At 36.6% G+C, this 22,044-nt stretch overlaps 1 protein-coding gene across 2 annotated transcripts in view; it reads left to right on the top strand.

The window, feature by feature from the left end:
* Positions 1 to 22,044, top strand: part of AKAP6 (A-kinase anchoring protein 6) — a 287,326-nt gene that overhangs the window by 229,422 nt on the left and 35,860 nt on the right. For both annotated transcript variants that reach the window (XM_056347614.1, XM_056347615.1), the window contains exons 10-11: positions 4,684 to 4,830; positions 8,262 to 8,486. In XM_056347614.1, the coding sequence (XP_056203589.1) occupies positions 4,684 to 4,830; positions 8,262 to 8,486 (372 nt within the window). The remainder of the gene's footprint in view (positions 1 to 4,683; positions 4,831 to 8,261; positions 8,487 to 22,044) is intronic.

Genomic DNA, 22,044 nt, shown 5'->3' with positions numbered 1-22,044 from the left:
GAAATATTTCACACTGATAGTACCAAAAAGGTAGAAGCATTAAGAGCTATTGTGAAGGGTAGGCTGGCCTCTAGCAGATTCCTTCACTTTGCTTGTATACGGCTGAGCTTTGGACCCTGGACTTTGGAATAAAAAGACTCTTTGTTCATCACTGAATGGCATTAGGCATGGGCTTCCTAAGGGGCCACCATGAAGCCTAGCATGAAGAGTGCAAACATTATCCAGATCACAAAGTGAGAATGTGTGTGAAGAGATGATGGACAAATATTGCTATATGTGCATTGCTATATATTTTTATATCTTTATATTACATATTTTGGTGAATTTGCTTGCAGACTATTTGCTTAACTTAATGTATGCAGTATATTTTGCAAGTGTGTGCCAATGCTGACTGTGCATGCACTCACACACACACAACGTGTGTGTGTATGTATTTGTGTCTGCAGCAGCCGAAACACCCCGAAAGACAAGTTTTTTAAATTTAAAGATCCAACCCTGGTAAAAACTAAAACTGCAGGTCACTCAGTCCTGATCTCAGTTGTGTATCATACAGTGCCATTTGACGGAAGATACTTTGTTAGTATGTGAATGGTGGAATGCAGAACATCTACAAATAGCACACCCTTATTCCAATAATGGAGAAAATTCACTGGCTTAATTCTTCTGTACTTCGTAGCCATAGCTCCACTGTGTGTTCAGTATGTCTAGTCTCTTTTCACTATAACCAACAGAAGCACCATACAAAAGTCTTACAATGGATGTCTTAATCTCTCTGTGTGCTTTTAGAGCATTATTTTGAATTCCATCATGCAGGCTTTTTTTTTTTTTTTTTTTTTTCTTTCCTCTTCTGAAGTTTTATTACAACAACAGAATTCCCAGGGAGCTTTAGGGGCAAGGTTCGCATAATATTGCCCTAAAGTTTTGCTCGAGGGGTGGAATCCGCACCCCAGTCCTGATCATCTTTTTGTGGTGTTTCTCTTTCTGAAAGATGCAGTGCGTAGTCTTACAGAGTTGTTAACTGTGTACAGATTTTTTTATTGTTTAGCAGACAGTGCACATCTACGGACCTTTCATGATGATTTCTTTCTCTGACCTCTCAGTGACTAGGCATCTTGTTCCTTAACACTGAGGGAGGCTGAAAAATGCTTGAGTTGCTCAATGTGTGCCTTCTATACCAGTTTCAAAATGGCTTATTCTTCTGGTTTCCATGGTGACAATTAACACTGTTACAAGGCATTGTTCCAGTCTCCATTTGGGCAGAATTTTCGGGTGTGATTTTTCACACAAAAAATGTTTTATATAATTTTTTAAAGGAAAAAAAAAAAAAAGAAAGAAAGAAAAAGATGGGGGGTGGGGGGGGGAAAGGCCCAGTTTAGTATAAAGTGTCAAAAAATGTGTCTCAATCAAGCCTGCCTGGATTTCTTAGAATATTTTTATCAGGGGAGGTAAGGTTTTAACTTGCTTTGTTTTGGAATTCAACTTCTTGTGGTTTAAATATTTTTGCCAAACTTATTCTCAGATAAAAGCTACTGTCTTTTTATAAATTCATCTATTTGTCCTTTGAGAAATATTGATTTGAGTGAGGAGGAATAAAAAGCCAAAATTCTTTAACTTACACAACAATGTTTTGAATTTCTTTTGAGTGGCTTCAGGAACACAAAACCAGCCATGCATGCAGGCAGCTAATCATGCTGTAAATATTTTGCAGTTTTTCCAGTATGTTGTTGTTTGGGTTTTTTCCTCCAGTTTTTTAATATGCCAGGTGTTGTGGGAAATTAAATATTGCTCATTTATTTATTATCGTGGCTGTTGCAAGAAACCTGTGACTTTAACTTTCTTAATCTCGTTTTTGGCTATTAAACAGTAATCTGTATCATAGCATCCACAGACTGTCACAATGGAGCAGCCTTTGCTCACTTAAAGCTGAGAAAAGAATGAATTTGAAGATTAAATTATCTTCTCACCACAGGATTAAGTAGTCCTACCAGACTAGGGTTGTGCAGCGCTGATAGAGCTGGTAGCTAATTTTTCCATGCAACTGCCTAGAGTGTAGGTGTTTAATGGATTAAAAAATAGCATTAGCAATAGCATCTCATGCTATCAGTTCTCAGACTGTTCCTCCTGTACATTAAGCTCTTCCCTTAACTTAAAATACACACTGCATGTTAAATATCCAGGACCAAAACAATACTGACTCTCAGTCACATACCAATACATCTAATAACGAACTGAATTCTTTCATCTTTTACAGTTACAGTATAATGCATTTTCTATCAATCAGCACTTTCATCATGCTTGTTTATACAGTAGGTTACACGGTGACAAAGACAGAGCACGTACATAAAATCTAGCTTATTTATTTTTTAATGTAATAACCTTTTATAACATCTGTCACACTATTTGGATTATACTGCACTGAATTATTTTATCTAGTCCAAAATTAAATGAAACATCTTCTGTTTCTGTGTTAACAAGAGCACTGTAGTCATGAAACATGCCATGTATTTTATTTCTTCATCCGTCCTGCACTGTCCAGGCACATACCCATCCCCGGTCCAGGCAGCAGCCACTGCCAGCCTAAAACAGGTGATGAGCATTCAGTGGCTGTGCCTGCACCAGTGTCACACAGCTAGAGGACTCCCTCAGTCTATTAATTCACTTGACAAAAGAGAGGGAGTCGCACGAACTGGATTTCAGTGCCTAGCAAATTGGACTCTGGATTCCCCTTGATATTACATGTACTTATGGAAATAATTATGCAAATCCTTTTCAGCTATATCATCTTTAAATAGAAATCAGATTACATAAAGAAGATTGTAATCTCCTCCAGTAACCGTTCTAGCTGAAAAGGCAATAATACAGGACCAAGAAGCATACTTGTTGAACATTTTAGTCCAATAAAATGGTGTTGCCTCTTGGCAGATCCAGTTCCCCAGTGCCAAACCTGGCTGATGCCTCCTGTTGTGCATTCCTAAAACCTTAGCGGCAGTACACCGAGTATCAAAAGGCAGGTTCTTTATAAACAATTCCTTGTTTTTTACCATGCATATTCATGTAATTTTGGATACGCAGACACCTGATCAGTGTTCATTAATAATGAGAAATGGTTTAAATCACCTCATTTAAAACATTTGCTCTATGATCCACAAATGACTAATATTTGCTGAAGTTTACATAATACAAATGATGTGCATGTGTTGTGTAAATGAGAGATTAAAATATGAAACTAACAATATGCAAACATATGCATGGAAATGCTGAAGACCTGTTAGCTGAAACAGTGATTTCACACCTTTATTATTTTCTTTAAGCTGTCTCCAATTGTATTTTTGCTTTGTTTTCCTACAGAGCATGTTCTTGGATCTGGCAAAGGCACCCATGTTTTAAACATTCCTTATTCTAGTTTAATTTTTTTATACTTAGCCCAGTTATTAACATTTTCAGTATGAGCTGCTATGACAGTTTTCTTGGCTGAATTTAAAGCAAAGAAAGCCTAATGTTTAGGATGCAATTTGCTAACAGCGATGCATAATTTATGTACGTCTTGTAAACACCATTTTAAGAATATGTGCTGAACTCTTCTCTTGCAGTAAAAGGTGCAGTTTTGACCGGATCAGAAGTTCTGTTTCTCTGAGTGTTTGATACATAGGAGGGAGAGGGGATTAGCTTAACTATGTGTAGGGTATGTATATGAGTGGATGCCTGTGCATTAAATTTTGTGGTTTTATTTACTGTACCAGCTACTAAAACATAATTAATCAATATAGTAACTATTATATTTAATACTTAATTCAGGTTTTAAGGGAATACAGGTTTTAAAGAGATTTATTTGCTAATGTGTCTGTAGATTAGAATACCTTTTTATAGAGTAAATAAGTAATATACAGCTAAAATATTTAGAAAGCCATATTAAAGTAATTTTGGAAGAAACTTCTGGGTTTATTCCTATTTTCCCTGTTTGTTTGGGTTTTTTCTTTTTAACAATAAATGACATTGCAGGAAATAAAAGGTATGTTGAGCTTGAAGAATCTATTGGACTGTATGAGCATTGTGGCTGTTCTCGTTTGTGTGTCATTTCGCTGCTCCTGTTGGTTGATGCGATGAAAATCAAGTTTCTCGTATTGTGTTGTCAGGGAGTTATGTCTAATTGTTTTTCTAAGGCAAAACTTTCACGTTTTCATGTGTAATAACATTTCAGGCCCATATATGAGACAGAATCCACAATGAGAGAGAGAAGAAATAAACTGTACAGGAAAACATAATTATGAAATTCTTTCCTTCTTGGGTTTGTTTTTTGGTGGGTTTTTTTTTTCCTATGGAAAGCATCAGTGTTACTTGCTGAAGTAGCACATTTGAAAAAGGCACCACTGATTTAAATGAGACAAAGGCAGATCAAGCTTCAGATGAGTGTTAGTGAATATTACCGCACAAGTGAATATTGTGAGTGAGTGAATATTACTATATGTAATCAACTGCTAACTGCCTGCATAGGTACGTCACCAAGAAGACCACATACGTGGTACCTAAATCTCTTGTGATATATCATGACATGCTGGTGTGCTTGAAAAAAAAAAAAAAATGACACAGTGAGCATGATCGTAACTGGGCACATAGAATTAAAGTTTAATTTTATAGAGGAAACTCTTTACAGTGGCTAATGTTACCTATTTCTTTTCATTTTAGAGATACAATGTAGAAATGTCAATCAGGCATCCGAAAAAGATGGAACTGCTTAGTAAGGTTGAAGCTCTGAAGAAAAGTGGTGTTTTACTACCAAATGATCTCCTTGAAAAAGTGGATTCAATTAATGAAAAATGGGAACTGCTTGGGGTATTTGCATTTTTATTACTGTTTGTGGGTTATGTGTACATTTTTGTGTTGAAGTACGCTGTCTGTCTGATTTCTAATTTGAGGCACAAATATCTCTCTCTTTCAATTCACCACGTACATTTCAAACAAGCTACTCATGCTATTATAAAAACTCCACAGTATTTTCCTCTTCTGTAGATTTTTTTTTATTCCATGCTTGTCTCCTGTCTGACTTTAATAATTTTAGTTCTTTAATACATAAAAAATGTAAGTAAAATATGCCATGTATTACGGGTATGCACCAAGTCAACTATAATGCAGTATATCTGATATACACTGACTGTCATGCTTGAGTGAATGTTAATAGAATTTATTCTGAAGGTACATGTTAGAGACATCTACTGTTTAACTATTTACTATACCCTTAAGATGAAAAGTGGGGTTGTCACTGCATATTTCAGGTCACACTGATGGCTCAAAAACAAATACACAGATTCAGTACAAATCTGAATACCTGAAGCTAAGAATACAGCTGGGATAGGTTTCATGCTGCTGTATTCAGCACACTTTTGACAAAAGCCAAAAAAGTTTCATGTAATTCATTTCACGCTATGATGGGCTGGGTCTCAGCCAAAGAGTGAGATACAAGAATCTGGCAAAAAAAGCAATATAGTGACTCTGTTACCCAGAGACCAGTGATGGCACTGTGCAGGAGACACTATTGTCCTATTGTTGTAAAACAGCTGAGAGAGAGAGAGGTCAAACTATATATTTTTCCATCCACTTCTCTCCTTAATTGCCTTCACTTCAAATCAAGGGTAAGATAAATTTATAAATTACTTTAAATGATTAATTATAGATGTGTGATATTAGCAATACAGTTACATTGCATAATTTTGCATGCTATTATCTTAGTTTGAAAAACATTTCTAATATATTACAAGTAAGCTATACATGCAACCTGCCAACAGCATTTTAAATACTGACTTGTGTTGCTTTAGCTTATTTGGTAATGCAATAGCCATTTGAGAGGGTGGGGCTTTTTTAGTTCAGCACAGTTGTTTCTAATCTCTTGATTCTCTAAATGTGCAAATTGTCAGAAACTGTTATAAGTTGCCTTATGACTAGTGAGCTTATTACTTTTTAATTGTAGTCTGCAGCAGCATCACAAGCATTTTAAAAGTATTTGAACATTAATAAATTTACTGATAAAAATGGGGCTTATTAACTATTCTTTTGTGTCTGATCATGACAACTTGTATTTTTAAAATAATTTCAGTTGTAAGCCTTGCATTTATGACATTCAATGTCTTTAATCAGTTAATTCAGTGGCACTGATTAAAGCTGGTAGGATATAAAACTGTGAGATAAGCAACTGATCATAATTCTGAAAATCAAGAATAACTCTGTCTCAAAAAAGATTGAAGCCCTCTGCTTCTCAGTCTGTTAAAATCAGAATATACCTCTGGATGAAGTTTTGCCATTAATTTCAGCATTTACAGAAAAATAAAATATAACTATTAGAGTTTTCCTGCTAAATGCAATTTCATGAATAATAAGCAGAGTTTGATAGAGTTTTGTTTAATTTAATAAAAACCTCTGCAGAAACTAACAGCACTAGGCATACTGTTTTAATTGGCATGATTACGTTTTAATTGGCATGAAAAAAATTAAAGACAAGGATTTTAACTTCTAACAATGGTAAAATAGAGGGATATGGTTTTTAATATTACTTTCATCTAAGGTGAACAGTGTGGAATGGAAATACATTAGAATGAAATGTCAGTGGTGCGTACAGTTTAATCTGTGAAATTTTGTCCCCTGTGCTGAATATTACTCTGTCTCAATTGCATATTAAACAACCCTATCAAGGCAGGCATTGGCATCTGCTGTGCTGACACAAATTGTGAATTAAATGAAATTGATGTCCTCTGTCGTATATTTATGAAGACGGACCATTCTCTGAAGTATTCTGTTTATGAAGAATTTATGATTGCAAACTGTTCCAGAACAAAAAAGTGGCAATAAATTCTTTTTTGTGACCCTACCCTCCAAGGGCATTGATTTCACCTCCTGCTGCTACTTTTGTTACAGCATAAAAACAATAGCTAGCACTGGATTCCACTGAGGGTCTTCAAATTATCAATATTTGCACCATGAAAATAGAAAGGTGGTGCCAAGAAAGCATGTTTTTCAGTTATGATCTCCTAAAGATGTTATTTACAGAATGCCACATAGTAGATTAATGTCTGTTGGTCTAATTTTATTTGTGTTTTAAAGCTTATTTTTGGAAGCTAACTTCATTGTTATAAATTATATTCCAGTAACTTTCTGAAGCACGTATTTTCAACAGAGCCATTCTGTGTCACCTAAAACTGTATCTTCACGTTACAACAATTAACCGCTGCTAATTATCAGTTTAAAAGGTTATTGGATGTGGTTGTCAGTGTATATTCAATATTCTACAATCAGTAACACAGATCTAGTGCTTATAATAAGTGTCAGCCTGACAGCCTCTTATAGGTCAGATAAAATACTGCCTGGCATAGAAGAAGCAGGCAACAGCATATCTCCCTTGTGATGTTAAAGGATTGCCTTTCAAATCCTGAAAAGGAAGGTAACTTTCTTCCCCTGGCCTCTTCAGAATATTCATTATGCTCACAGCGCCCACTATCAAAATGTTATTCAGCGGTTCTTTTATTAGAAATACTACTTTGAAAAGCTGTAGTAAATTAGTTTCATTAGCGGTCAGAGGTGAATGTTTATTCTGGCCCATTATTTTTAAAGTGGATGGTTAACACGGAGAACTTAAATCTGAATTTAGTTGCCTAAATAATTGGACTGATGTTCAGGAACATCGAGGCTTTGCAGTTTCTGGTTTGTTGGTGGCTGAACAAGTTCATTCACTTTTAAAAGCAAACCAGTGTTTGTGACCTAACTGCTCCTATATGCAACCTCAGGGCTACAAGTTTGGGTACCGGGACCTGACAGTTCTCAAAAAATATTTCAGTGTTTCCCCAAAAACTTAGACGGTACCTTGGGTAAGAGTTTGGGGAACTCAGTGCTTGCCAGATTTTCTGTTGCGGCCTAGAAACCAGTAACCCTCATGGTCATAGGTGTCTAAAGCCATGGACAAATTCTGTGGAGTAACTACTTGACAAAGTTATGTACAATTTTGTCCCCTCTGTCCATAGTTGCTCTTAATAAACATTGATTTACCATGCTTCCAGCAAAGTCACTGACCAAGAGAGAACAGCATAAGTGAGAAACAAGGATACAAAAAATGAAATTGATTGAAACAAGGAAAGAAAGAATTAAACTGATTGATATGAATAGTAATTATTTAAAAGCCCACATCTGTAGTCATCTAAGGGATGCTTCTTGTTGCACATTAACCTGTGTATGTTTTGGTACGTAAGACTAATCTATGTTTTCTTTATCTGATGCTTTAGAAAACCCTAGGAGAGAAGATCCAAGACACAATGGTAGGGCACAGTGGGTTAGGTCCACGTGACCTGCTCTCGCCTGAAAGCGGCAGCCTGGTAAGGCAGCTGGAGGTCAGGATCAAAGAGCTGAAAGGGTGGCTGAGAGATACAGAGCTTTTCATCTTCAATTCCTGTCTGAGACAAGAAAATGAAGGAACAATGAATGCTGAGAAACAACTGCAATATTTTAAGGTAATAAAAAAACAATCATAGTTTTCATAGAGAGACTCCTCTTTATGGTAGGATAAAATATTTATCCTATACATAACATAATGCAGTTCATGTACATATGTGATCATATATTCATATTTTCATCTTCATTTATGTACTGTGTGTTCATTCATGTTGATTTTATTGAATCTTTACAATAATATTTATTCCTTAGACTTTTTGCAAAAGAGAGCTGTAGAGGGCTTATCACATGGCATTGGAAAAGCAATAGTATTCTTTCATTCTACTTCACTATGAAGTTGAGTTTTTTCACAAAAAGCTTCACTCCGAATTTCACTCCCTACATCAGTTAAATTAATGTGTTGCATGACCATCAGCTTAATAGCCTATTTCTCTGCACATATAATCCAAGAATAGCCTATTTGAGGTCGCATTTACAGAGGTATAAATTTAGCATACATGAGAAAACATTCAAGATTGTGGTGAATAGTTATGTAGAAAAAGACATATACACTATGAGATTTGCATTAATCTAGGCCACACCTTACGCCTAAGCCTGACAGTTTATGGAAAAGAAGGAAAAGAATTGTAGTCACAAGGCTGTATTCAGATCGATAAGCTCTTTCAACTGAAGAGCAGCATTCAGCTTTGGAACTGACTTAATGGAGGTTGTATGTTTTGTTCCATGCCTCTAAAGTAGTGGGACCATTTAGGAAAGATGGCTATTAAGTTGGCAAACAAACCTGGTAGAACCATGTGATTTTCTTCTGTCCATAGCTATCACTTCTAAATAAACCCTCACCTGAGTCATCATTACAGGTCACTTTACTCTGCAAGTGATCTTTGACCAAAGAATAAGAAAGGAATCACGAGTAATTGTTGAGCCTTAGAGGTAAAGAGGTTTTTCTCTTCCACTAGTACATCAGGGTATCTAGGGCAACAGCACTCTTAAAGTGATGGACAATTTATTAAATACTCACCTCAAAGGGCATGCTGCGAACACTTTTAAACATACTTTTTATACAAGCATTCAAGAAAATAGCAGCAGAAAAATTACTGTCTTCTCAATTAGTCATTCCTTAACTCTTCTTTTTCCAGTCATATGGATTAGTGAGAAGATTGTGTCAAAGTAGATAGAGTTGATAGGGGTTTTTTTTCAAGTTCCTGAGCGTGTCCATTTGAATGCAATTTAAAAATTTCTTATAACATCTATTTATTTGTTTTTAAATTATTTGTGGTCTTCTGCTAATGGGGAAAAAAAATCGTGCTGATTGTTCTATCACCAAACTTCAAAGCTAGTGATTATGTAGGACTATTGATAGACCTGCAGAACTTCACAGCAGTAGATCCATGTCTTCCAAAGGAAATGGTAGATGCTTTTTATTTCTGTGGAAAATTATGGCATTTATTTAAGTGCATAACTGTGGATTTAAAAATTTGATTTCAAACACTTATTTTTAAATATACATTTTATATATGTATGGCTTAGACTTTTATGCAGAGATATATATATATATATATATATGGACAGAAATACCATAGCAGTGTTACTTAGTTATTTGGAATGTGCATAAATCTTTTTTTTGATGAATGAAATCTTTTAGTATGTATATGACATCATGTCAGGCCAACAGCTTTAGAGATGTTAAACAGGATAGTACCACCCACCATGACGTAACCAGAGTATTTCATTACTCGGTTGATTATCTATTAATTACATAAATAATGCATTAATTATTTTCAAAATGGTAGCCATTAGAGTATAAAAAATAATTACCTATCAAATATGGTGAGAGCACATCACTTTGTCATATATATTAAACCATCTTTGTCTCATTAAATCTGAAATCCACTATAAGTAAGTTTTCCATTCTTCACTGATCTCCTGGGGAAGTGTATAAAAGAGAAAATGGATATAATTAACAATACTGCGATGTATAATACATATATTTGAGGAAGAACATTTAGAACATTTTCAAAAACATTAGCTATGCCACTAGTAGGAAACCTGCTGGGGTTTAGTTTGACTTACTTTCCACTTAACTTAAGAGCTTAACCTTATTACTGCTTTCACTGTGGTAGGTGAATCATTGTTTCTTAATGGAAATTTATTGTGCTGCACCATCCTGATTATACACATAGCCACTGTACACAGAGAAACATTTTTAATAACATAAACTCAACAATGCCTTGATTTTCATTCCATAATGCTATGATTTAAATTACACTTATGCCTTAGGAAAAACAGTTATTTCATTTTTCAGGTGTTTTCCTTTCCTTTTGCAGTTGGAGGATGAATTGAATGTATAGTTCACATGCAGTTGGGACCCAAGTTGAGAACAATGGGGTGGGAGGGGTTGTCAAACTCACTTGTAGGAAATAAAATGCATGGAGATTAAATTACTTTCCCAGGTTTTAACAGCAAGTCAATGGCTGTGTTAGGGTAGAACCCAGCTACGGTGACCCTGATCTTTGGCGCTAAACGCAAGGCAGCCATTCCTTCCTTCCTTCCTTCCTTCCTTCCTTCCTTCCTTCCTTCCTTCCTTCCTTCCTTCCTCCCTCCCTCCCTCCCTTCCTGCCTGCCTTCCTGCCTGCCTTCCTGCCTTCCTTCCCTCCCTCCCTCCCTCCCTTCCTTGTTACTTCTCAATATATTCCATTTTCACATCTGAATTAAAGAGACTGTTTTCTTGCATTTACCACTTTTTCTTGTTTATATTCAATGTTCAAATCCTGCTGAGTACGTTTGGTTGATTTTTTTTTCATTATTATTAGCATATTTAGACATTAGTGTTAGCATATTTAGATATTAGAATTACTAGAATACTATTAGTTAAGGTCATTACCCAGCTTACGGAAGGTCCTGTTTTTCTTGGTTGTGTGGAAACTATGCGGTATACTTTGGTCAGCCCAGCGATCTCTGGGCAACACAACGTGCAGCCAGTCTGCAGAGCCATTTTGTTACTCATTCCAGCAGCTTTCACTGCTCCTGGTTGCCTCAAACATGTTCATATTTAGTTATGAAGGAGAGGCATGGACTTTGCTTCAGCCTACAGTGACACTAGCTGGCCATTCCACAGCAGGATTAAGTGGGCTTCCTTCCAAGTGTAGCCTAACCCAGGCTCCTGTTGAGAAGGGAGAAGGAGTGAACACAAGTTGCTCATCAGTAAAGGGGGAAGAGTAGGTATCTTACTCCTGGTTTCTTTTCTTCTGTTGCAACATGAAAAACCCATGAATCTGGACTTAGAAAATCAAGAGATTGACTTAAAATTTGTGAGATCTCTGTAACTATGAACATGCATTTATTTTATGTATTCATCCTTTTTATTTCTGTTCTGCCTTTTGAGTGCTTCAAGTTCATGTTTTCTTAGCTTTTCACTGCAATGATGAGGACCAGAACCAGTAACATGCTTTTAAAATGAAATACAAGATTCTCAGGTAAACACTGAATTGTAGCAGCTGTAAGACCTAATGTCATGAGACTAATAATCAGCATAACTGATTTCCTAACCTAATGATGTATGGCAATTTTGTGGGTCAGGAGAGATTTGGAGCAGGAAAGAATGAGGAGCAATAATAAAAAGAATTCACATTCTTCCATGAAAGTTTTAGCAAATTTCATTTGAGTGAGGTCCAGCCAGAAATTTGTGTGCTTGTTGGCTTGTAAGTAGAAGGAAGTGTTCTGCCACATTTGCTTTTATGTGTCTGGGTCTTCAAAAAGCATGGTTTTTTCGCTGCAAAAATGCCCTCCAAAAGACAGCAAGGGAGCCTAAATAATTAGTCATGTATTTCTGTCACTTGCAATAAAACTGATGACTTGAAGTGTTCAATATAGAGAAAAGACCCATCAGCATCAAAAAGGTAGTTGTGATGGCCTCAGCTCACAGACCATCTACTCAAGAACAAGCTTAGACTTGCAAGTATCAGTTCATCTCAGAATCCCTTGTCAATCACATAGAACTGGGAAAGCTTCTATTGTTTTCAGTAGCAAGATTCATAAAGAATCCTGTTCTCCTTCCCCTCCAAACTTGGAGGGGAAACAAGATTTTCCTGTTCAGAACAGGATTTTAGCAGAGGTTTTTTGCTAGATGGTGTTCTTTGGCAACAATAATGTTGCATTTAATGTAGTTTTCTGATCTGGTTTTATTTGAAGCAAAAAGCAACATGCTGTATATGTTATTCTTGTCTCCTTTATAAAAGAGCCTTTAAAAAGGAGAGACCTGTTTTTCAGCAGTACTGAAAGCTTATGGTTCTCATTGACTTTAGTCAATGTGTTCATTAAAGAAATCAGACTACTTATTCACACCAAAAAATGCTGGAAATGTTTTCTCATTTAATATTTCTAAAAGTCAATGGTCTATTGAGTTCCATAGCTAGTAGTATTTGCAGCCATTTCTGTTTGCCTTGTAAACAGTGTAAATTATCTGATGCTTGTAACTATTTCTAATGACTAGACTCATTCAGAAATGTATGTTTTCATCTTCCACTAAATTTGTGACTGAGCATACCAGATGATGCAACATCATTTTTTCAAAAAATATTTTTCAGCATGGGCTCTTATTTCTCCAATGACAAAAGCAACTGAACTTTTTGATTAAACAATATAAGTCGCATTGGTAATTAATAATCAGGCAGTTACTCAGTACTTGTTATGATGCTTTTCATTTTAATGGAAAAGTTTGCATGAGAGTCAGCACTGCACATCTTAAACTTACAGTTAAACATAATTCTATCAAGTAAAACACAAACGAGTTTAGGAGCGTATAAGATTATGGCCAAACTTAAATCAAAGAAAAGTATTAACTTTGAGTAAAGGTTTTGAAAGTCAGAGATTGGAGAAAAGTCCTGGCTGTTCCTACAGGTGCCAGGAATCGCTTTCACTACTGCATTTTGGATCCTTTACAATTCTTGGAATGATGTTCCTGGCAGAGCTGTAATCAAAGAATTACAGAAATTCAATATGCATGTAACAAAAGTATGCAAAACGGTTTCCAATGGAAAGTCCAAAAGAAGTCAAGCAGGATTTAATCCTTTTTATACCTCTAAGATGGTAAAAAAAAAGTTGTAATAATTTTAATAAATTTCTCAAAAAGTGTGACTTCAGAGCCCTAAATCTTTTCACAGATGAAGAAATGTTTACCCAAATTTTGTTTGGATTAAATTTTAACAAACAGGAAGGCATACAGTATCAAATCTTATGAAAAACAGGTAGGATTCCAAAGTCAAATGTAGCCTGATGCAACTTAAAATGGTTTGAAGCAAACTCAGATTGAATTTACATGATCCACCATCCCAAAGCAGCACTGCTGTAGACCACTTAAATGAGAAGCCACCTCGTTATATTTTTACATATTTTTTTGCCAAAAATGTTGTATTTTGGCCCTTGTACAATATGTGGGTTTATAGCTCTAATTTGATTTTAATATACTCAAATATCAATGCTTAATACTCTAATTATATATATATATACACACACAAGGTACTTAAATACTTAACATACTCAAATGTATCTCAAAGTTTGATTTAGTATACTTACTGATAGAAAGTTCAGTTTGTGTTTTAATAAGCTCTGTCTATTTAAGGCAACACTAGCACAATTTACGGTTCCCATTTAGGATTAAATATCCCAACTGATATAGCAGCTTTCATTCCATCATCCCATTTGGACTGTGAAGCTTGAACTGTGAATTCTCTGAGGTTTTTTACATTGTTACTTAGGTTTTAATTAATCAAAATCTCAAAATTAATCATAAACACTATCTGGTTGTCTAAAACCTTTTTACCCCACAAATGCTGCCTTTGCTGGGGGAAAGAAAGAGACACAGATCTAGCCACCGGGGATGGTTAAGTCTGACATGCTGCAGAGTTCCACAGGGGTGTCATGAAGTAGCTGCACGCAGTTGTAATTCAGCAGTGGCAGCGGGCTTCTGGACTGAGATTGGGATGTGGGATGTAGGCTACTGTGGTAACAGGGAGCCCTGAGTGCAGCAGAGCTCAGGGACAGCATATCAGTGAATACACTGAATCCTTTGGAGAGAATAGCCTAGTGGGTACTTTTAGGAAACTAATTCATATTTTGCTTCCTTCCTACCTCTGTTTTATGTACTGCCCTTATTTCTGGCATACCAAGGTGATTACCCTGCAGACAGCATAGCCGTAGGGTAGAGGTATATTAAAACACACTAGCTTTAGGGACCTACAGTGTCCCTAAAGATCAGACAGATCTTGTCTGAGCTTCTTTTATGGCAGGGGTCGGGGGGAGCACTTCTGGGATGCAATTAATCTGTCCTGTTTTAGGCATCAGGCTATGGAGAGGATGTACTGTACCTCAGAATACCTCCTTCTGAACGACTAGCTCAGGCATCGAGTTCTCCATTAGCTCAGATGGATCCTACTCAGGGAATCATCAGGAATGTTGTTAAGACTTGAGGGACTTGAAGATGTTGAGGCAACTGCAATCCCAGCTCAGAAAGGTTCACTGCTAATATCTGTGAGATTCTTCTACACTAACTACAGGGTTATTGTTTTTTCCAGAAAAGTTGAGCCTAAATTAGCTCTCAGCACTCCTGAATGTGTAGTCAGGTACTTATTCAAACCAGTGCCTTCTTGTTAATTGGAGCCAGTGAGAAGGAGGCAATGGGGCTCTTGCCCCCATCCTTCTTACTGTACTGGGATGGTCTGCATTTAATTCTCATGGCATGAGCAGGCTTGTAAGACTTGAGGTCTGACTCAGGCTGATTAACCCAGAAGACACCTTGGCTTACAGAGAAAGCTGTCCAAAACTGACCATTACAAAGTAAAACCTGCAATTTTGTAAGGATAAACAGCTTACAGTTCCTTTCCCAAACCTTTCATATCAAGGACATCTGCAGACTTTGGGCTATTTCCCCTCTCAGTCATGGCCTCTTCAAGAGTCAGATGTGTAGAAGTGAAATAGTTGACTTGGCTTCTTTTGAGAGAACGTTGTCAGTTCCATCAGTTATTATTGTCATTATCACTGAAGGTATAATTGATTTTCTTCTTTTAACCCACCCAAATGACTCCTTGAAAATGTGACTGCTTATTGTCCTGCTGTTGCCTTGAAGATCTATTTACTGCAAAACCAGAGTCTTTCTCTTCTGTTACTATCAACCTGGAAAAGGAAAAGGAAAACGAGAAGAAAGCAAAGGATGACAAAAGAAAGAGAAAGATTTCCCGTAAAAATAAGCCAAGATTGACTTGCTCTGATTTACAGTAATGGTTGGTCTCTAAGATTTGTTTCCTTTGTTAGTGATAACATATAGAAAAACAAGGACAGTGTGGCCTGGAAATATGAGAGAGTTAACAAAAAATCATGGTACTGTCTCCATTAGGGTTCACTTTGCGCTACTGCATGTGATTATACAATTTATTTGATTGTCTGTAACTGCCCCTTTGGACCCATAACATTGCATTTTCAGGTGCAAATCTCTCTGATATTAGTGGATTATTGATTGAATAGTGTTCTTCAGAGTCATTAAATCCTACTAACAAGGTTTTTCTTTAATTGGTGGATCACTGACCTAGTAGACCGTTGCCTAATTTTGGTTTCAGTACTGGACAGGTTTCCCAAGTTTCATCTTCACATGTAAGTTAATAGATCATAGTCCCAATAGGGAATAGTATTATAGACTGTACTAGTACATTTACTCACACTAGAAATAGTTTCATATGGCCATTGAAACCCACTGATTTTAGTAGAATTATTTGCAAGGTAAAGTGTAATTCAATATGAGTAAGAATATGAATGTAAAAAGAACAGGCCTTCAGTATACATTCTGAAGTGTTATTGCAGTCCTTATCAGGTATATTATGTATCACAAGATTGAGACATCAGTCAGGAATGGGATTTGCAGACTGGCAACATATCACTAAAGACAGCACAGCAGCTTACCTTATGCTTGCTGCATAAAGTCAGTAGAAAAAAACAAGAAAAGATGTGTGTGGATTCCTGTCCTTTGCAGGACGATTCCCCTGCTGGTCTGTTGGGAAAGTGCTGCATTTCCTCACCTCAGAATAAAACCGAAGGCCTGGACTCTGATGAGTTTTGTGTGTGTTTTGCCAGTGGCTGATGATGCAGTCTCACCTTTCCTTTTATCACAGTAATGCTTATTCTCATATTAGGGACACGATAAGAGGAACCTTGTTATGTTCTCTAAGGTTTAGTGAGGGAAGGAAAGCCTGGTTTGTGCCCTCTTTGCTTCCATCCTATCTAGTCTTCTTACCCCAGTCCTGTTGCTCAGGCAATGGAAGAATGGCAGCTGAAGGTGCAATATTATGAGTAGTGCCAAGGCCCTGAGACCGTCATACACAGTCACCTCATCCAGATATTTCGCTGACAACCCTTAGTGTTTTGACTGCTGTTCTCAGTCCATCTTGACCACACCACCTGAGCTGGAACAAAAAAAAAAAGTGTGTCTGTCTGGGTATTTATGATTAAGATATGGCAAAATAATTAAAATAATGTTTTTATGTTTTAATCACGTATCCATTCTGAGGATGCATTGCTTTTTTGAAGTAAGATGAGGAACACCATTTCTAGAAAAGCCTGCTTGTCCTCGTGCATATACAGATACACATGAAAGCACCATAATATATTTTCCTCTGTTTACCCTGGAGCAGCTCAAGCTGTACATTTCTGAATCCAGGGTAAATTTGCTTCACTGACACAAGAAAAAAGCCAAAGGAAATCTCTTTTTCCCTACTCATTAGATATGTTTATTTCCCCTTTCCTATCACCCTGCCTGTCCCCAAGTCTCCCAGAGATTAGTCGAATTTATTTTGTATTCGCTGCTTTCCCATAAAAAGGTAATACCAATGCAACTGCAGGATGGTTTTTTTGTCCCTTTGTAGAACAGGGTAAACTCTCACTACATTTCAGAATGTACCAGGCCCATTGCACAGACAGCTAAAAAAGCATGTCTGCCATTTGGGTGTGTTTGTGGGGGCAACTGGATTAAAAAAGGGAGTAAGTACAATATGAAAATCTGAACCTCGGCCTGAGGATTGCAGGTATTGATGTACATCCATGCAAAGACGTTTTTACTTTAAAGCCCCTTGTATAGCTCTGAGGCAGGACACCAAGTTTTAACACTTTTAACTGTTCATTAAAGATGTCTGAAATTCTGATACCTAAAATTTTAAGGCAATTGGAGGGAGTTTCTTAGCATCTAAAGTGTAATGTAGGTTGAGAAACATCTTGATTTCTTTTAAGCTGTAATTGTAAGTGAATTCCAACAACTGGAAGTAAAGTTGAGCCTAATGTGCACCTTCCTTATTTTGTAAAGTTTCCACCTGTACCTTAAGTTATTTAATCTCTTAAATTTCCACACACACTCAGTTGAAACTCTGCCCAGTGTGGTGATCTAGCAAAAATGTTGAGTTTGCAATGTCCATTACAGGCAAATGAATTTTTGCGTGGTGTGGTTCAGGATTCATTACAAAAGCAAAACATACTAAAAGCACCTACCTATCTGATGGCTTCCCTACTTTTATTTTAGCATTTTCTGGGGGCACAAAAGGAACCCTAGCAGATTGTGCAACTTCTTTCAATATTTCTCCCTTGCATCTTTTTCACTGGAAAGAGAATTTTAAAATTGAATGAAAAGAGGGCACGAACTGAAGGCATTTATAAACACAAACAGAGCCAGACTAGAAAAATGGGTCCTCCTGCCGTCACGTCTGACTCCTCTGTCTGAATGGCTTGGCTTATCCCCTGGAACCAAGTTAACCTCAACTTTGCAGTGTGTAGTAAATAGCTCTAAAATACTTCAGTGTGGAAATGAATCTAATTAATGCTCTCTGTTAAACACGAGAAATATAAGGCTTGGAAAAGCTATGTTGTATTTCAGTAGGGAAGATGCATTTGCATCCAACACTCTTTTCCTTTTATTTTTAAAAGTTACCTTCCTGTAATTGCAGACTAGTTTAGAGCTAAGATAGGAGCATCTTAACAATAATGGGCACTTTTTTAACAGATTATTGCCAAAAGTGCATTCTTTATTCCAGGGAGACGCTGTAATAGATACCAGTGCTTTAGTAATGATACAAGCAATCTGAAAGCTATTATAGTTTCTTTTATAGTAACTTAATCTTCATATTGTTTTATATGTCTGGAATTTTAATAGTGTTTTTAATTTATGAAGAGAAGTATATTACATATTACTAGTTACATGGGAATATGAGCTAAATAACAGACCATTGAACTATACTCATACAAACAAATATTTTGAAGTACTTAAACGAGCATAAGGAATGGAACAAAAATTAAAACATGTTGTAGAGATATAATAGCATCTTTTATTGAATGAGCCCAGAAGCATCTATTCTGGACTGTTACTGGTTTTAATGCACATATTGAACTTCTAAAGAAAAAGGGGAAAGAACACGGGTACTTTTAGACTGCTATTTAAAAATAAATATTTTATTTAAAATAAATGTATTTACCTAATTAATAAATGTATTTGCATTATTGATTGCAAATAAACACAAATTCCCATGTAATTTTTTAATGCCAGCGAAATGAATTAATTAATATAAACACTTGATTATAAGTAGAATGTAAGCGCCTATGTAGATTCTTGAAGCCAATGCAAAAATGAAGTATTTTTTCCTATTAGTTCATTGCCATTTTAAATATGTATAGAAATGTTCACAGTTGACAAGGAATATAGTGAACTGTGCTCAGACTTGTAAGAGCGATATCGTAACACTTTGCTAAGCAGTGAATTACAGAGAGATATGATCAGCGTAGCAATTTAGTGATTGTAATGCTATTAAAAGTAGGGATTTTAAATAAAGAGAACCAGTTCACTGTTTTGAAAAAAGTAATATTCTACTTTAAACTGTCATTCTGTGTTTCTGACTCTCAATTAGATATTTCTAAAATGTCAGTCCCAGATTCTGTTGTGACCGTCATCATAATAAAATGTGACAGCAAAGATATTATATCAATACTTTTTCCATAATTAGCATTAAAGATCTCTCAAGGGTTAAGCACAAAGGTTTTCCACTGGATGGACTGCAAGCCTTGTGCCTTTAAAATCTTTTAATATAGCCGAGACTGGTGACAACCAGGAGACAAATCTATGAACAAACCCGTTTGGAGAGAATAGTTTTGTGGTGTGTGATGTATGTTACGTAAATGAGCTTATTAGGACTCTCATCTATTTTATTATTGGTGCCCAATTTAATAGAGGCATTTAAAAAACAATATTTCTGCCTGACTCCTTGAAATGAAGAAGATACATTGATATAATTGAGAGCAAATGATTGCATGTTGTGCCATTTAATCATGTCATTTTTCAATTGCTGTTTTTTGCACTTCACTGCATACTTATAGAATATTTAGCTTCAGTATAGATTAAGTCCCACAGTATGCAACTGAGTAGAGTTCCCATATTAGGTGACATTTTCTTTTAACCTTGAAATCAGCTAAAGCACACAGGTTTGGCAATACTTTTCTAAAAGATGACAAGTCATCATTCATTTCCTATCTTTGTCATTTAGCTTTTTATTTTGAAGAATTACTTTCTTCCTAATATTTTTTGAGGAATTATTGGTTTTCTTTTTCATTCAGAAACGCAAATTATTTTCACTACGTATCCTGTAAGAATGGAATTTGAAGTACAGAGATGCACCACCTCGGCAAGAGAAGTTCCAGCAGGCATTGCCATTTCACAGAGAACACTGAAAACTACATTTTACCCAACATTTGCGAGCGTACCATTTCCTGTTTTTTAGTGCTGTTAGCCATGACACTTTAAAGTTTTACATTAGCACTTTTGAAGTCCTGCACTAGCCAAAAATCAGACTTTAAAATGCAAATTACAGGTTTTTTTAAGAGTTGCAGTTTGATTGTTTTACTCAGAAGGGTAACTTCCATTCTCAGATTTTGCCTTAATTTCTGCTTAGGGTTGTTGTACTAAATAACAACAGTTCCATCTTCATTTCATCTTCCATCAGGCAACAACTGATGCAATTGGAAGTGTGTCATTCCCTCCCTCACACACCCACGTCCTGTAACAAGGAGAATGAGTAAGACTTTAACAGACCAAGGTTAGACAGAAACGTCCTCTTAGGTCCGGTCATTCCAGATTTATCTGTAGTCAAGATTCTTTCATTTTCCTAAAAACACCCAGTATTGTTTGTAGACAGAAGCACAATGTAAGCCTAGAAATAGTATTTGTCTCAGTATACCTTGGCATTTCTTCTGAACCTGAAAGCGCGAAGAAAATTCCTCTGTGTAAGTTACCATTTGTCATCTTCCAACTACTTTCAAAGCTCTGGGCATCTCAACATGAACCTTTCTTATTCCTAATTGTAGAGTAAAAGCAAGAAAGAAGGAAATGGTTGAAAGAACCTCAGATCCCATAAAAAATAATTTTCCAAACAATATGTAATAAATGATGCTACAAAAATCATATCTCAACATTTTACATGGTGATTATATGTGGATTACGTGGATTTAAGTGAACTAATCTTGAACTGACTTCTAAACTATTAAGCATAAGTATTCCCACTGAATTCACTGAGCACCTTAGTACTTTTAAATGGTTAATATAAAACACTTGCTGAAGAACCTTGACGTAGCAGTGCTTTAAGGGGCCAGGTCATCTACGGTGCTATGTGAGGAAGCTGGCTTCCCATCCATGTCCTTCAGTTGGGCAGAGCAGGCAGCGCAGTGCAGCTCGGGGGCTGGTACACTGCAGGAAAGCTGCGGGATGGAGGGGACTGGGGCTTGAGGGACTTGAATATTCCTCAGCTTCCCACCTTTCCGTGCTTCCCATATGCTCTGGCACTGCCTAAAGCAGCACACATGTTTCTGGTCATATGCTGTTCACTTAGGAGTCACGCAGCTATGCAGAACACCTTCTGTTCAGATCATGGCTAGTTCCATCCCCATAGATAGTGCCATTAGCCCATGGCTTGGAAAGAGTGTTTGATGTCATTTGACTCAGCAGGGGCTTTTCCAGATGATTTAAGGCATGGTATTAACAAGCTGTGAAAGTAGTTTCAGCTAGGCCTTTTTAGCTATGCGGGTGATAACTTCAAAGCACTGAAAATAGGAGTAGGCAGAGGGAAGAAAAATCTTCTAAGATTCTAGCAACGGGGACAGGAATCCTCAGTATGGGAAACCACGACTCGTAATAACATTATAATGAATAACACCTCGATGTTATCAGAGTATCTGTTGCAAAGCAAAGGACTCAGGCACAAAGTCAAGTTCATACACGGCAGCTGTGGTTACTGTGTATACTCTTTGCCTGCAGCAAAAAAGTCAAATACATTAATTTAAGTCTCACTGCAAATGGTTTAAGTGAATGTGTTTCTCCCACATTTGCAAAGATTTGGATTGTATTTACAGTTACCACAGCTCAACGGACACATGATAGTGTGAGGAGCCACAATCGAAAGCATCTGATCTCTTAATCTATACTTCATCAACGGTTCTGCACACACAGGAGACTAAGTGAACCTAAGTGATGCTCCTCAGCCCACTGTAAGATCATGTCCTAGTTTTCTAAACCGAGTACCCAGTAGCTTTATATAGCAGCTGTAGACC

Source organism: Falco biarmicus, chromosome 7 (assembly GCF_023638135.1).
Source record: "Falco biarmicus isolate bFalBia1 chromosome 7, bFalBia1.pri, whole genome shotgun sequence".
NCBI lineage: Eukaryota > Metazoa > Chordata > Aves > Falconiformes > Falconidae > Falco > Falco biarmicus.
This window is presented reverse-complemented; position numbering and strand designations above follow the sequence as displayed.